This window comes from Sebastes umbrosus, chromosome 13 (genome assembly GCF_015220745.1).
Source record: "Sebastes umbrosus isolate fSebUmb1 chromosome 13, fSebUmb1.pri, whole genome shotgun sequence".
NCBI classification, from domain to species: Eukaryota; Metazoa; Chordata; class Actinopteri; order Perciformes; family Sebastidae; genus Sebastes; species Sebastes umbrosus.
This window is the reverse complement of record NC_051281.1, coordinates 23029445-23046863: the sequence shown is the minus strand read 5'-3', so window position 1 is coordinate 23046863 and position 17419 is coordinate 23029445. Positions and strand designations below refer to the sequence as shown.

General features: G+C 37.4%; 1 protein-coding gene across 1 annotated transcript; it reads left to right on the top strand.

The window, feature by feature from the left end:
• Nucleotides 1–4283: 4283 nt before the first annotated feature.
• cdc16 (cell division cycle 16 homolog (S. cerevisiae)) lies at nucleotides 4284–16096 on the top strand. Its single transcript, XM_037790594.1, has 18 exons — nucleotides 4284–4523; nucleotides 4701–4755; nucleotides 5489–5586; nucleotides 6176–6214; nucleotides 6345–6488; nucleotides 7359–7518; nucleotides 7649–7743; nucleotides 8404–8537; nucleotides 9871–9950; nucleotides 10069–10118; nucleotides 10212–10285; nucleotides 10395–10520; nucleotides 10671–10823; nucleotides 12291–12354; nucleotides 12446–12507; nucleotides 14205–14340; nucleotides 14781–14871; nucleotides 15126–16096. Exons 1-18 carry the CDS (start codon nucleotides 4476–4478, stop codon nucleotides 15377–15379), a joined length of 1863 nt encoding a protein of 620 aa, XP_037646522.1. The 5' UTR covers nucleotides 4284–4475; the 3' UTR covers nucleotides 15380–16096.
• Nucleotides 16097–17419: the final 1323 nt, after the last annotated feature.

Genomic DNA, 17419 nt, shown 5'->3' with positions numbered 1-17419 from the left:
GAGCCTGAGCCTAGACTGACAAGAAAATAGCCATGAATAACATGACCACCCTTATTACCCTTCTAGGAAAATACTTAAAGAGAGGGATTCAAAATGAAGAGTAGTCCAGATACACTTTCAGTGTCACAAAGAATAAGAGCTATTTATCCTGGCCGGAGATATTCCCACATTCCCATCAGCTGTTTGGCTGCTTTATCCGCCGCCTCAAAAACTGAAATCCGAGAGGTCGATCTGCAAGGAATTAAGGGATAGTATCATATGCTTCTATGCATTAAGTGACTATCCTATCCAACTGTACGCATAAAGCACAAATTAATTCCAACATAAGCCTTAAACAATCTCCATCCACTGGAAAAGATTAGACAGTTTAACAAAACAGGGAACTCTGTGTGTCTCGAGATCTGCAGGTTTGTGATGCCGTCACAAAGGCATATGATTTACACAGGGGAAAAGTTAGGACCAACATGTACTTTGGTTTGGGAACCCCTTCCCATTCCGACCTCTTTTTTTTTTAGAGGTGTGGGGGTGGGGGACAGGGGATATTCAGGGGTAGATAAAAAGTCAACAGTAGATGTCACATAGAAGTGGTGTACATCATCTGGAAGCTGGAATGTTAATTTGAGGTGCAGCTCAGCACTGTGCGTCAAGTTGTTCTAGTCATTAATTAGAAATAAAAATAATTAATACATGATTAAATTAATTAATTAAAAGAAATTGTGAAAGTGTATCATGGCTTATGATGATATGCATTTGTTATGTCCATTCTCATGCTCTATTATGTCTCATAAATTGTTGCAGCAATTTTTGGGTTGATACCATTTGTTACCCAGATTTGGTGCTAAATTTAACCATTTTTTACCACTCAAAAATTGATAGAAATGATCAATAATCCCTCCAAAATACCACATTCACCAGACCTTGAGAAACACCATAGAAAAAGCCATGCTGTGATTTGGTATCAAAAACTTTTGACATTTGAAGATTTCTGCAAGAATTGCATTTTTCGGCGATTGGATGTTGAGTACTACTTTTCTGGAAACTGCTTGGCAGCCCCCTTATTGCCAATCTACCTGGGAAAGCCATCCATCCTCTGAATGGTCTCTAGTCTGTAATTTGTGGTTGTAAAGTTTCATGAGGCTGTGATTATCCTAGAGGTCACAGCAGGTCATTTTATACAGTGAGGTCAAGTTTTAAAAAATGGTCTCATTATAATGAAAAGGCTACTATGCGGACTAACATCATCACACATGAATACAATTGGTCTCACTGGAGTCTCAGCTTTACAGTTATACTCAATTTATGTTATTCCAAGACTCTCTAGGGACCCCAGTATGCAGAAATATTCAAACACCATTTTAGTATAGGCAAAAATAATACACATTTGTACTGCATGCAAGAAACTGCTTTGTTTTTGCCCCAAACTGCATGAGATTATCATAAAGTGGGCATGTCTGTAAAGGGGAGACTTGTGGTATCCATAGAACCCTTTTTTCAGGCAGATATCGTGAGATCAAGAGGTAAAGGGACCCCTTTGAAATTCGCCATGATGGTTTTTCCTTGCAAAATTGAGCGTAACTTTGTAGCGTTATTTGATCTTCCCGACAAGCTAGCATGACATGGTTGGTACCATGGTGGATTTTCTAGTTTCATGTGATATCAGTATATTCTCAATACCTTGAAAACTGAGCCCGAGTTTTAAGGGGTTGCTCTTACTGTTTTATCCCATATTCTGAATGTTTTGACCTTCATCTAAAGCTTTTTTTCAAGTCATAAACCAACCAAAGTAGCCTATTTTTCCAACCAGTTTGTATGTGTTGGAATTATTCAGTGCCATTCATCGCTTTATACAAAGCTGTATGTTTTTTTTTCTCCCAAGGTGAAGTCAGCTAAACTAACAATAACCACGACTCCATCAAAGACCTATAGTAGTCACCTGGCTGTCAAGCTGAAGAACTAAAGGTTGCTGTTTTATCTCTCATGTCTTCAACTCAACTCAACTCACACTGTGTCCACAGGGTGGCAGCAGATATGTCAGTGCTGAAACCATACAGTGAAGTCTCAAACTATGAGAAATGAATAGCCCAGTAAATATAGCAATGTTTTTTAAACCTCAATTCAAAATATAAAATTGTATTGTTAAACCTGAATACTGTGTTTCTATGTCCAATCATATGTAACTGAACTCTGCTTGAAGAAGATGAAGATCAATGATCAAGACAATGAAGATTCAGAGGGAAAACAACATGCTCCTGGAGAAGATATCCCACATCATGAGGACAACTGGAGGAGTTGACAACAGGAAGTATTATGACAGAAAAGGGTTAGTGGATGTTGTGGCAGAACTATCAGTGTAAAAGTGCATGTATTCAAGTGAGGCAACAAGTTGTATTGCCAAGAAAGAAGTTGGCCCTTGAAACTAAAGACCCAATTGTAAAGCCTGTGTTTACTCTTCATTGTAGTCTCGGCAAGGAGAAGCGACAGCTGGAGTTGCTCCGTATTACCAAAGAGAATCAAATGATCCAGCTCTATCTGAGCCAGTGCAAGTCTCACTATGACCTGACGAGAGTGCTGGCTCAAAACAAGCAAAGTGTTAGACAGCATTGCACATTATCCAGGAAGAAGGGTAAATCAGCAAAAGGTTAACATTTTTTCTTCTTTTTTTTTTTTTTGATTTCCTAACTTTGCAAAACAAAATGTAACTAATAAATACATAGATATAGATTTAAAGAATTATTTATTATTAAAATAATAAATTGTACACCAGCAACTTGGCAAAAAAAAATCTCCAAAATTAACAGTAATTACAATTCAGCAATATATTAGTGAAAACTTAAACAGGAATTAAAATTCCAGTATATAATGTATATAGTATATAAACATAGAATTTAATTTAATTCTGCCCCATTGTCACCAATACCCGATCCAGCTATTTGAGTCAGTATCACCGATATCTGATCCGGTATCGGTTCATCCCTATATCTAATTTTCACAAACATTCATTCAGTCTTGTGAAGGGCTCATTGCATGGGTGGAAAAAAATACAAAATGCAAGTCTCCCTCAAAAATAATTCATTAATTTTAAACAATTATTGCCATGTAAAATAAAGGCATTTTAATTGTGTTCAAACACTACAGTGTGCCTTGGACTATTTTTGAGGGAGACTTGCATTTTTTACTTTTTTCCACCCAATGCATTGAGCCCTTCACAAGACTGAATGAGCCCAATACACCTGAAGGATCCAAAGAGCACCTGTATGTGATTACCACAGAGACCCAGCAGCGCTTCTACTCCATTGTCTTCATGATACCTTTTTGTAATTTGTTTCTTTTATACAATAATATATAAATAAAGGACTATATATATATATGTGTGTATATATATACACACATATATATATATATATATATATATATATATATATGTGTGTATATATATACATATATATACATATATGTATATATGTATATATATGTGTGTATATATATACATATATACATATATATATATGTATGTGTGTATATATATACACATATATATGTATATATATTGTTTTTTATATTTATACAATTATTATATATATATATATTTATTTATATATATATATATATATGTGCCTTTACTATATATATATACATATATATATATATGTATATATATATATATGTATATATATATATGTGTATATATATACATATATATGTATATATATATGTGTGTATATATATATACATATATATATGTATATATATTGTTTTTTATATTTATACAATTATTATATATATATATATTTATATATATATATATATGTGCCTTTACTATATATATATACATATATACATATATATATGTATGTGTGTATATATATACACATATATATGTATATATATTGTTTTTTATATTTATACAATTATTATATATATATATATATTTATTTATATATATATATGTGCCTTTACTATATATATATATACATATATATATGTGTATATATATATATATGTATATATATATGTGTATATATATACATATATATGTATATATATGTGTGTATATATATATATATATATATATACATATATATATGTATATATATTGTTTTTTATATTTATACAATTATTATATATATATATATTTATATATATATATGTGCCTTTACTATATATATATATATATATATATATATATATATATATATATATAGTTTTTTATATTTATACAATTAATTCACAGCTAGACATAGCGAGAGTGAAAAAGACTATGCGGAACTGCCTGACCTGTATGAGTTTCCGCACGGCACAATTTCGCAGCACACTCGTTGCAGAAAGAAGCCGCGGATTTGATTTCACGCAGCTAGCCAGCTAGCCAGCTAGCCCTGCTGCTCTGTGCAGAGTTTCACACACTGTCTTTATTACTGTCTCCTATAATGACACATTTGTGATAGTCAGAGCGATACTTCTTTAAAACATTCATCAGAATGAATCTCGACAGACTTCGAAAGCGAGTCCGGCAGTACATCGATCAGGTGAGAAGAAGTAGTGTGACTTTCTGTGTGGCTAGCTGATGCTAAGGCGAGAGAGAGCAAAGCAGTAACAAACCTTCAGTGCATGTGACTGCCTGGTAAAGCTCTCACCCTGGACAGCCAGACACAACAATACACGTCTGAGTGACTCTTCCTCTGTCTCTGTGTGTTTGTTTACAGCAACAGTATCAGAGTGCTCTGTTCTGGGCCGACAAGATAGCGTCCCTGTCTCGCGGTGAGTCCTGTTATAGTACTGTTTCAGCTGGTTAGGGTTAGCCAGCATGACACCAGTCTGTCACCTAAAGTCACAAAGCTAGTGTAAGCAGGGCTGTTGTTTTATAGGGAGGTCATTCGTGTTTTGTTTATCATTATATATGATATATAACTTCATGATATTGTGTGTTGGTTAACTTCTTTTATACTGGATCTATGTGTAAAATGTAATGATGGAGGGATGAAGAAAGGAGTGATAGCACATAGAAAGCTACCATTGCTGCAATGCTGTCATGCATTTTACAACACATATGTACAGCAGCAAAGGGGATAGTGCAAAAAACAAGATGCATCAGCTAACACAGTAAAAAAAAAAAAAAAGAGCCAAACACAGTGTAACAGAATATGATCCATTTAAATAGAAGGAAGTATAAAAATAGGAGCAGTATATACAGTATTGACAATAAACAGACTATTAACAAAATTGCACAAGTGGAAAATGATGTTGCACAGTGAGAATGAAATGAAATTCCACCTGAAAATATCAGGTTATTGTCAGTATATAGGGAGATAATTCGTGTTTTGTTTATCATTGTTACGTACAATCACAGCTGAAAATAAACCTTATTTTGATGGCAGATAGTACAGTAACTTGCCAACAGTTGCTATGTGGTTGTGTAGCCTAGTCAGAGATGACTCTCTAACAGAGAATCAGAAATTGATGACACTATACTATCTCTTTGTTTGGCTTGCAGAGGATCCCCAGGATATCTACTGGCTAGCTCAGTGCCTTTACTTGACCTCACAGTACCACAGAGCCTCCCATGCCATCCGTTCACGAAAACTTGACAAGGTAAATTGCAGGATATCTGTGTGAGTTGTCGACTATGTGCAAAGCTATGTGCTGGAGAGTGAGTGATCAGGTTTATGTTTATGACACAAATCAATGTGTGAAGGATGTGTGTGTGTGTTTTTTTTAGATATGCTGCGATAATTTTATGATGATATACATTATATACTTTAATGTTCTGTTTAAGTTTTGACCACTTTGTTGCTGTATTAAAAGGGTTTACACTAGAATTGTAATTTCTGTTAATTATGAAGATTTTTTAACAAGTTGCTGGTGTATGATTTATTATTTTAATAATAGTGAACAATTAAATAGATTTGTATCTATGCATTTATTGGTCACATTGTGTTTTACAAAGTTAGGAAAGCGATGTTTAAGTCAAGCCTGATGTTGCCTTACACAGAAAAGAATGACCCCAGTGACTTCCACACAGTGAGGCATACAGTTTATGAATTAAACACTGGTATGGGATCTTTACTCGGTATCGACTGATACCCAAAGCCCAGGTATCGTTATCGGGACTGGAAAAGTTGGACCGGTGTCCTTTAAGTCAGTCCCCAGTCTGAAACAACTCTTGTGTTTTCTCTCACAGTTGTACGGAGCTTGTCAGTATCTTGCTGCTAGGTGCCATGTAAGTAACTGGAAAATACAGACCGTATCAGTTCTAAACCCTCTTCTACATGTATGCAGAATATGATACTGTAAACCTACCAGATATTGTCCATGCTTTAGATTCATTTGTTTCTGTCTGTTTGGTCTAGTATGCTGCCAAAGAGTTCCAGCAGGCCTTGGATATCCTGGACTCAGAGGAGACAGCTAGTAAAAGGCTGCTGGACAGGAGTGTGAAAGAGGACGTTGCCACAACACCAGAGTCAACCAAGGATTGGGACATGTCCCCTGCCTCTGTAAGTGTGGACTGCCACTGAAATACTGGAATGTACTGAATACAGTCTATGATTTGGGTGCTCAGACTAGGTTATAGATTTTGGACTGTCTTGTTTGTCAGTGTTGCATGATCTTATCTGATTTTATTTTTTAGTGTCTTCACTTTTCAGCCACCACTTCCCACAAACACTCCCACCAGCAACTTGAGTTTTATTTGCCTTGTTGGTAGAAATGATATACATTCACAATTTTGTAACCCTTATTTAGTATTGTAGGAGTAATATAAGGTTCCCAGAATCCTCAAATGCAGTGCCACAAATGCAGTCCCTATAACTCCTTTATTTTTGCAAATTTAGAAACCATCAGTAGCAATGTTTTCTTTACCCTAAAAAAACTGTCTGCACAGTATATAACCTGGTATGAAAACAATCATATTTCATATTTTTCACAGAGGAAAACTTAAACAAAAGTCAACATCAGATTTATTTATAATGTTAAAATACTACACAACAGATCTAGTAATCTGCACTGACTTTTATGTTATGGAGTTCACCGGCTCATAATTGAGTCTGCTCAACTGGTTAGGATAGTATCGTGTTCAGTGTTTAAAAACAATAAATTCTTGCTCTAGATGTGGCCATATCTAACCATTATAATAACAGTTAAGTGCAGCAGATATAATTTTGAGTGGGCAAGTTATGTGTCATATACTGTTGTCATAAAATACCCTCCATGTCAGGATATGAGAGTTGTTTCAGATTTCTGCCTACGTCCAGTCTTGTCAATGCCGTGAATGGAGCTTTGACACTATATAAAGTTGTTGTGAGTAATATTATATACATCTACTAGAGACTCTTTCTGTTCTCCCTGTTCCCTCTGAAATATTTCAGATCAACAGCTCCATCTGCCTCCTGCGGGGTAAGATCTATGACGCCATGGACAACAGGCCGCTGGCCACCTCCAGCTACAAAGAGGCCTTGAAACTGGACGTGTACTGCTTTGAAGCCTTTGACCTTTTAACGTCCCACCACATGTTGACTGCGCAGGAAGGTGAGGCTGATCTGTGGCGACGATGTGCACTGACCTATTCATTTTCTACCAATATGTGCCATATATTATTATTTCAAGAACTTGTAAAAATGGCAGTACATGTGAAACATGTCGTTAATTTTTGCAATAGAGAAAGACTTCCTTGACTCACTTCCTCTGGGTCAACAATGCACTGAGGAAGAGGAGGAGCTGCTACACTTCCTATTTGAGAATAAGTTGAAGAAGGTAGGGGTTCTGAAAATTATTTTATATTGCATGTGGTCATTAATTAATTAAAGGGTAAGGCTGATGATATTCTATATTTTTCTTTTTGTCAGCTAATCCTGTGAAAAGAACAAATCCAACAATGAATTAATACAACAAACAAGTATTATCTTTGTAGTTAAAGCCTGATATACGATATTCCTCTGTACCATAGGCACATTGTTGTTCCATTGTTGTCAAAAAAATATTAAAAGCACATATTTGAGCCATATTTTTTGCACAGGATGACATGTTCCCTCATTACAATGAGCATGTGAACGGCAGTTTGTTTTGAGTCAATCTCAAATACAGCGTCCTGCCTTATCCTTTATTTTGAGCTCATAGAGCGCTAACGACTAAATGTTGCTGACCATTGTTGCAGAGCTTCAGGGTTCATTTGTATTAGGTTAGTATTCATCGAAATGCAAATGCATATTATGGATATTCTTTTGTCCTAACCCCTCTTTATCCGTCTCCTTTCTCTGCCTTTTTCATGACCTTGCTTTATCTCCTTTCCCACCTACTCACATTTAAACCCTACACACACACACACACACACACACACACACACATACACACATACACACACATACACACACATACACACACATACACATCATGCTCTCCTCCTTCCCACTGCAGTATAACAAGCCCAGTGATTTGGTGGTGCCAGAGATGGTCAACGGTCTTCAGGACAACTTGGATGTAGTGGTGTCTCTTGCTGAGAGGCATTATTATAACTGTGATTTCAAGATGTGCTACAAACTCACGTCAATGTAGGTGCCTTCAGGTTTCCTCTCAAGTTTGTTGTTGATCTCTGTGTGTTGAATTGGTCTGCAAGTAATGTAGAGATTTATAAGGAGCTACTCTGGAAATGTGTGGCCTACATCATATGCTGTAAAATCACACGACAAGGATAATTGTCAGCTGTGTACACAATGTGTAGCCTGCTTTACTGTGCAGCTTTGCCTCAAATTCATACTGCACCTTACCTCAAGAGAAAGCAATTTGGTCTAATACACATCTGTGGAGTCATTGTAGTTTAACAGTCATCCAGTAAAAGCCCTTTGAGCACAATACCACTCACTACATTTACTCTGTATTTTAGATAGCAGTGATTGAAAATGTAGGATGTGGCATTTCAGTCATAATGGATAATTTCATTCGTTATCACCTTGTTCACATACTTCCTTCTGTTATTTGACAGCAGCCAATGTCCAAAGCATATTGGAAGAACACAATGTCATTAATGTAGCTAGAAAGCTTTTGTGTGGTTTACACCACTGAAACACCCACATCCAAGTCACCTGTATTTATGAATTTAAAATCAATCCTAAACAAACTGTAGCAGATGTTGCTTTTCCCCCCCAAGTACTGTAGATTGTATGTGTATTAGGGCTGTGTATTGGCTAGAATTTGGCGATACGATACGTATCATGATATTAGGGTAACGATTCAACATATTTCGATTATTATTATTTTCTATATTTAATTTTAGGAAAACGGTCATGGTGTAAAGAACACACCAGAAATACACCATTTTAGAACAGGCAGAAACAACAAATGTATACTGCATGCAAAAATCTACATATTTTTAGCCCCAAAACTGCATTTGATTATCATAAAGTGGTCTGTAAAGGGGAGACTCGTGGGTACCCATAGGACCTATTACCATCACATATCTTGAGGTCAGAGGTCAAGGGACCCCTTTGAAAGTCGCCAATTTTTCCTCGCATAAAATTTAGCGCAAGTTTGCAGCGTTCTTTCCTGACTATCTAGTATGACATGGTTGATAACAATGGATTCCTTAGGTTTTTCTAGTTTCATATGATGCCAGTATTTCCTCTCTATCTTTAAAATTGACTGTATACAGTGTTTTGGAGAAACAATACAGTATCACACAACATAATATCGCACTACTCATGTGTATCGATATTTTCTTACACTCCTAATGTGTTTGAATTTTGCTTGATGAATCATAGTTCATACTCTTGACTATTGACTGACTGGGAGATCATGAAGCTCTATGAAAATGTTAACAAGTTGCTGCAGTAGAACGTCTGTAAAAAATGCACAGCCACTTAATGCAGCTCTGTTTTTGTATTTCAGGGTGATGGTTAAAGACCCCTTTCATGCCAACTGTTTACCCGTCCACATAGGAACTCTGGTGGAGCTTGGAAAAGCAAATGGTAAAAATATATATCAACCACTGATTCACACATAAAGAATGTTGTTTGATTGCTTGGCCTACCCATCAGTTCATTTTGCTCACTAAGCTGTTTTGTATGTTTGTTTGTTTTCCTGCAGAGTTGTTTTACCTCTCACACAAACTTGTAGACTTGTATCCCAACAACCCAGTAAGTGTAGCAGCGATATCGTCATCCATCTATTTCCCCTGTTTACCCAGTTTCCAAGAAATCACAACCAAATAACACCTTTTTTTTTATCAGGTATCGTGGTTTGCTGTCGGATGCTACTATCTCATGGTTGGCCATAAAAACGAACATGCTCGGCGGTACCTCAGGTATGTTTTCGCACGCTCAAAAGGGATGTACATCCTGTTTGAGGTCACATTGCAGGCTGTGTATATTTAGGTGCAGTTATACTTATTGGGTACTGTATGTCTCCTGTAGCAAAGCCACAACACTGGAGAGGACATATGGTCCTGCATGGATTGCCTATGGCCATTCATTTGCAGTGGAGAGTGAGCACGACCAAGCCATGGCTGCCTACTTCACTGCTGCCCAGCTGATGAAAGGGTGGGTAAATGAATGACTCTACATATTGTGCTTTTATAAATGGATGTCTTTTTAGTCATAGACATGCCTGTTTTGTCAGCCTGCATTGGCACTTTTGCCATTTCTGATGACACCTGTGACACTTGATGTCTCCTGCTCTCTGTGCTCCAGGTGTCACTTACCCATGCTTTACATCGGCCTGGAGTACGGTCTGACCAACAACTCCAAGCTGGCAGAGCGTTTCTTCAGCCAGGCTCTTAGTATCGCTCCAGAGGACCCATTCGTCATACACGAGGTGGCGGTGGTCGCCTTTCAAAATGGAGAGTGAGTCGTGCAGCCACACAATAACACTTTGGCTTCTAGTTTGACAAAGGTAGCATAAATGTTATTGGCAGCACAAAGGGATGTTGGCACACAGTGGTGTCATTTGTAAAAGCTGGTTTTAACAGATTGAGAAGTCTATTTTAAAATATGAACTATAACTGTAACTAAATATGTGCCGTCCAGCAACTGAAATGAAAATACTGAAAGACCAATAAGTTGCTTGACAAATTGAGGAGCTGTTGCTGTTCATTTTTGTCTGGAAGTCTCGTGGCAGGCTGGAAGATTTACATAAAATGACTCGGATTTACTCTTACATCACCAGAAAGATCTGAACTATCCCTCACAGGGTCGGATCACTCAGATTACAAAAGGACATATTTTCTCTGGGGCTGTCAATCGATTAAAATATGTAATCGCTTGATTGTCCAAAGTTAATCACGATTAATCCCACATTTTTTATCCGTTAGAAATGTATCTTAAAGGGAGATTTGTCAAGTATTTAATACTCTTATCAACATGGGAGTGGGCAAATATGCTTGCTTTATGCATATGTATGTATATATTTATTATTGGAAATCAATTAACAACACAAAACAATGAGAAATATTGTCCAGAAACCCTCACAGGTACTGCATTTAGCATAAAAAATATGCTCATATCATAACATGGCAAACTGCAGCCCAACAGGCAACAACAGCTGTCAGTGTGTCAGTGTGCTGACTTGACTATGACTTGCCACAAAGTGCATGTGATTATCATAAAGTGGGCATGTCTGTAAAGGGGAGACTCGTGGGTACTCATAGAACCCATTTTCATTCACATATCTTGAGGTCAGAGGTCAAGGGACCCCTTTGGAAATGGCCATGCCAGTTTTTCCTCACCTAAATTTAGCGCAAGTTTGGAGCGTTATTTAACCACCTTCCCGCTAGTAGCTGCTAGTATGACATGGTTGATACCAATGGATTCCTTAGATTTTTCTAGTTTCATATGATTCCAGTATCTTCACTGTAGCTTTAAAACTGAGCCTGCTACAACCTACAAATCGCAAGTTGCGTTAGTGTTAAAGAAATTAGTGGCGTTAAAACGAATTTGCGTTAACGTGTTATTATTGCGTTAACTTTGACAGCCCTAATTTTCTCATAAAACCCCAATGGTATCTAGCCATGCAGATAGTTTTAGTTTGATTTGTGGGGGGTTTTGACAAATGTGGATAAAAACAAAATCCCATTTACCTACAGTATATTATATTGAGGTGGCAGCAAAAGTCTCAAAGAATCAAATCAAATATATATGCAAATGTTTTTGTTTTTTTCTGTAGTCTGTGTACTGACACTTTAAAGCTAGGAATACTCAGATTTATGTCGATCATGATGCACCTGATGTAAATTACACACATTGAGATCTGGTTTATTTTATTAAAAAAAAAATCATATGCTGTAAGAATGTTTTTCACATCTACTGTTTTAGCTGGAAGACAGCAGAGAGGTTGTTTCTTGATGCAATGGAGAAGATCAAAGCCATAGGGAATGAGGTAACTGCTAATTTATTTCATTGAAAAAGTGTGAATGTTGAATGTCTTGAAAACACGACTAAGTCTTTGTCTATTTTTCTTTAAATTTAAGGTCACTGTGGACAAATGGGAGCCTTTGTTAAACAACTTGGGTCACGTCTGTCGGAAATTGAAGTAAGTACGGAGCCGTGCTATTTTCTATTTGAATGAATAGGCTCAATAGGAGAGTAGGGCTGGGACGATACACCCATCTCCTGATTCAATACTATCACAATACTGGGGTACCAGTTCGATATGTATTGCGATTTTTAAGTATTGCGATTCGATATTATGGTTTATTGCGATTTTTTGTTATTAACAGCAGATCATGGGAAAAAGTTTAATCATACACTTCTTTTGCTTGATGAATATGACGTCACGTTACTCAGACTACAACAATAAAAGCGGTAACTTCCTTCTACCTCCGTAAAGACTCAAATGAATCATATAAATCGATTCTTGCATTAAACAATCGATTTCAAAATCATAAAAAAAAATGACGATACATAGGTGAACCGATTGTTTTCCCCACCCCTATAGGAGAGGGGGTTGCACTTGCAGTTCTTCCTTTTTGTCCAAAAAGCATCATGGATTTCATGGTCTCCTTTGAATTAACACCTATAGTACTAATATATGGGAGGCCAGATTTATCCCGAGTGGATGATCAAAGACAATGCACTGAGATTTGCTCACTTGTTCTGTTGCAGTCATTCAGCATAGGTAGGGTCCTCATTGAGAATTCATGAAAAAAACCTTTAATGAATTATGCATAGCCACCACTCAATAGATATAAGGGGCACATAAGGGGTTGTTGTGTAAGGTTCGTGGAGTTTTTATATAGAAAGAGCGTTTCATCCATACAAAGCGAATGCCTCACGTAGGTTGTTGGTGCGTCATCGATATATCCTTGGTGTTTTTAAGTTTCCATTCCTAAGAGCTGAACAGATTCGGTTCACTGCACTTTTTTCAAAATGATAATAAGTGAAGTATTTATGTACTTTGGACATTATCTATTTTTGTTCTCACTACTATCAGCAGACAGGCGTCCACTAGGAAGTTCTGTTTGGTCATTGTCACACTAGATCTACACATACCTACCAACGCTCGCTAAAGTAACGGCAGCTACAACAATTAATTGATTGTCAACTATTAAATTAATCTCCAATCATTTTGATGATCAATTAATCTTTTTGAGTAATTTTTTAAGAAAGAAAAAGTCAAAATTCTCTGATTTCAGCTCCTTAAATGTCAATATTTTCTGGTTTCTTTACTCCTCTATGACAGTAAACTGAATATCTTTGACTTGTGAACTAAACAAGACCTTTGAGGACTTCATCTTGGGCTTTGGGAAACACTGATCAACATTTTTCACCATTTTCTGACATTTTATAGACCAAACAACTAATCGATTAATCAAGAAAATAATTGACAGATGAATCGATAATGAAAATAATCGTTAGTTGCGGTCCTATTATTGTTACAGTCCCACAGTGACACAACTTGACAAAACCTTTACATTTTGCAGGTTTGACATTTAAAATGGTAAATTTCAAACACGCAGCAGATATCAAAATAAAAAAAAAAGCTGCCCGTGTAGCACTCATTACCTACAAAAAGCATACGTTTCAAAATTGCTGATGCTATTACGTTCCTTGTCTGTAGATGGCACACAGACCTACGGCCTTGTTTCTCAAGATGTATCCGCTGTATTTGTTGTCATTGACAACTTTTAGCACCTTCAAATGTATTTTGTCTGCAAACATCATTATGATATTTTGTTAAATGTATTGATTTGGACTTTGTATTTTTTGCGGTGTTTGTTTTTTCTGCAGAAAGTATGACCAGGCTCTGGAGTACCACCGTCAGGCGCTGGTGTTAATCCCTCAGCACGCCTCCACCTACGCTGCCATAGGTTATGTGCACAGCCTCATGGGCGACTTCGAGAGTGCTATCGACTACTTTCACACGGTACAGTGCCTTTCCTTTAGTCTGTAAAGGTTTTGTTTCTCACTGGAAAAAACCCTGAGGAATGAGTATTTAGCAAGAAATGCCTCCTCTACGAGTGCAAGAAGGAATAGGAGTTACCATGGAGATCAGAACTTTTAACGGAGACAGAGTGGAGTGTCATTGAAGGTCAATTTGTTGAAAAGCTAACTGTCTTTTTGAAAAAAATAAACAAACACAAGATCAGCTTTAAATAAACACCAAGTTGAAATGAAAATATAGACTAAATGGAAAAATATATTGTACAGTGAAGGTTTATGGTATGTGATATTGTGTTTTTTCTTTTCAATAATCAGTATAACATTAAAGCATTACCTGTGATTGGTTGGTTGATGGTTTCTTTATGTCAACAGATATTTTTTCAAAAGAAATGTTTGAAGTTGGTTTGGTTTCTTCCTGTGCAGGCACTCGGACTGAAAAGGGACGACACGTTCTCTGTGACGATGCTTGGCCACTGCATTGAGATGTACATTGGTGACACAGATGCCTACATAGGTAGGATACAGTTACACTGCAGCTTCAGAGGAATTGTTTTCTATGTTTGAAAAATTGATGTGGAAAAAGCTTCATGTTTCATAATTTTGTCTTTTATTTAAATTATTATTAAATAGATAATTCAGCTGTAGTGGTATTAGTAAGGGGGTCAGCTAAAATGTTCCTTTTGTTAAAAATATTCAAATATCTGTTCTGAGACACCAGCTGATATTTTAAGCCTGTAAAACGATGTGTCGCCATTTGTTTCCACAAAGGCACGGACATCAATGACAAGGTGCGAGGCAGCTTGAACACTCCGGCGCTGATGAAGATGCTGAACACATCGGAGGCTGGCGACCTCGCTGCCACCCCGAGATTGGAAGAGACCAGCATCACGTCCTTGGAGACGCCACTGTCAAATCAGGACAAGATGATGCTGGAGACGCCCCTGCGACTTTCTTTAACCCTCGAGTGCGATATGTACGAGAGTGACGTGATGTTGGACACCTTGTCGGACACCAGCACGTGATCTCGTCCTGTCGGGAGGTGGAACTGTCGGAGCAACAGGTTGTCATATAGGTGCACACATCCGAGCCCAAGGACGACTATCAAACCAAAACTTTGACACGTGTCCTCCACCAAAGGTTTCCTGTGGATTCCCCCTCTTGTGCGTTAGATATGGTTGTTTCTGTAAGTGACAAAACATAGAAAATGCCAGTGTGAACATTATAAATGTGAGTGAATTTGTATACAGCACCTGCTGTACATCATATTAATTTTGCAAGAATGCACTTTAAAGGGGGAATTAACATGTGCCTTGGTTTAGCGTTGGACCTTGGGTGAAGCCTGAAGACACTGGGATCATGTGGCCCCGTGACACTTGATTGAACAGAGCAAAACACAGCCGCACACCTCGCATCACATCTAAAAGACTAACGTCACTTATTACTGCCTATGGCAGGAACCCTCCTGTGGATTTACAAGTTGAATAAAGAGCCAGCGAAATACAAAACATTTCTTGGTAATTCCTACAATAAACCATGCATTTATCTTAACATTTTTTTTAGCATGTCTGTGTTTTGTGTTGATCAGAATAAAGTGGTTGATTTGTAAAACCCATGAACACATGTCGTAATGGCAAAAGAGCTGGGAAACTTGTAATATTATCCTTCATTTTCTACCTATACTCCTTATTTTCTACCCCTTGTCATTTTGACAAATCCTCATTAAACCTGCTGGAGACAGAATATTTTTTGGCATCATTGGGTAAAAAATCCAAAATAACCTTTCAGCATGTTGTAATTCAAGAGCTCTGAGAGAAAACTTCTGCATCTCCTCATGTCTCTTTTTTCAGGCTTTAAAAAATGTAGCCAGTGAGGGAAGACTTTGGCCAATCACAGGTCATTTTCAGAGAGAGAGAGCATTCCTATTGGCTGTGCTCTGGCTGGTGGGCGATGCTTGGTATTTCCTCAATTGATCTCAACATGGCTGCTAGGTTACAAACTTCCTCAATTTACAGCTAAACAGTACACTACAAGATGTTTCTGAAAACATTTGAGGCGAGAAATAGGCATCACAGTAACAGAATATTGATTAATATTTGATCAGCGCTGCCTAGTTTGACCGTTTGATCGGAGTTCGCAAGTAATTGACAGCTGCTCAGAGATGGCAGGCTGGATGGATGGAAGGATGGATTTCTCCTGAACTACTGTCAGGATATAGTGACCGTTTTATAAAAAATACTTTTTTTTTTTAATCATATTTGTTCCATTTCTACCCACTGCAGCTTTAAGATATTGTAGATTAAAGTTGTCTCAAAATAGATGTGTTGCAATTAAAACCTGTTGCAGCATGAACTCTTTCCTGTTCTAGTAAACCACTACATGTTTGAATCACAGGCAATCATTTTCCAGTGTGATTTTCAATACCCAAGTTAATTTTGTCTTGGAGATGCTTAGATAATTATTCTGATATTTGTCCCTAGATAATATAGTCATTAGTAGTCAAACCAACTTGCAAATTAGCAAGATTGGAATTGTTAAAACATTTAACACTTGTTAACCAGTGAATCCATTGCAGATCTTGTGCTGTGTCCCTGTGCAGTGAAGCTATAAAACAATGTAAAATCGAGTATCCCCTCCAGAGACAACCACTGGAGCTCAGATCATCCTCTCATCCTGTCATGCTCCGGTTTTTATGAGAGGAGGGAGGTCTCCCAGCCTCACAGCTCCTCTCCATCTCGATCTCCATCCCTTTTTTTCTGACACTCACAGGCCAGATCCAGTGTTTTTCCGTTTACCTCCCTCCTGGACATTTTTTTTTATTTATTTTCCAATGGAGAGCGGCTGTAGTAACTCCAGAAGAGATGGGCTGTACTCCGTCTAAATCGGCCGTGATTTACAGCCAAGACAAGGTGTGCTGCGACCTGGACACCTGCTCCACTTTTGTCCCCAGCCTAAAGAGCTCCGTGTCCACACCAGAGAGACCTCGGATGAGTGTGGAGACCAATGGCAGGCAAACCCTCCTCAGTGGTGAGTTTTAAACCACCACCACTTTCCTGCCTCTGATG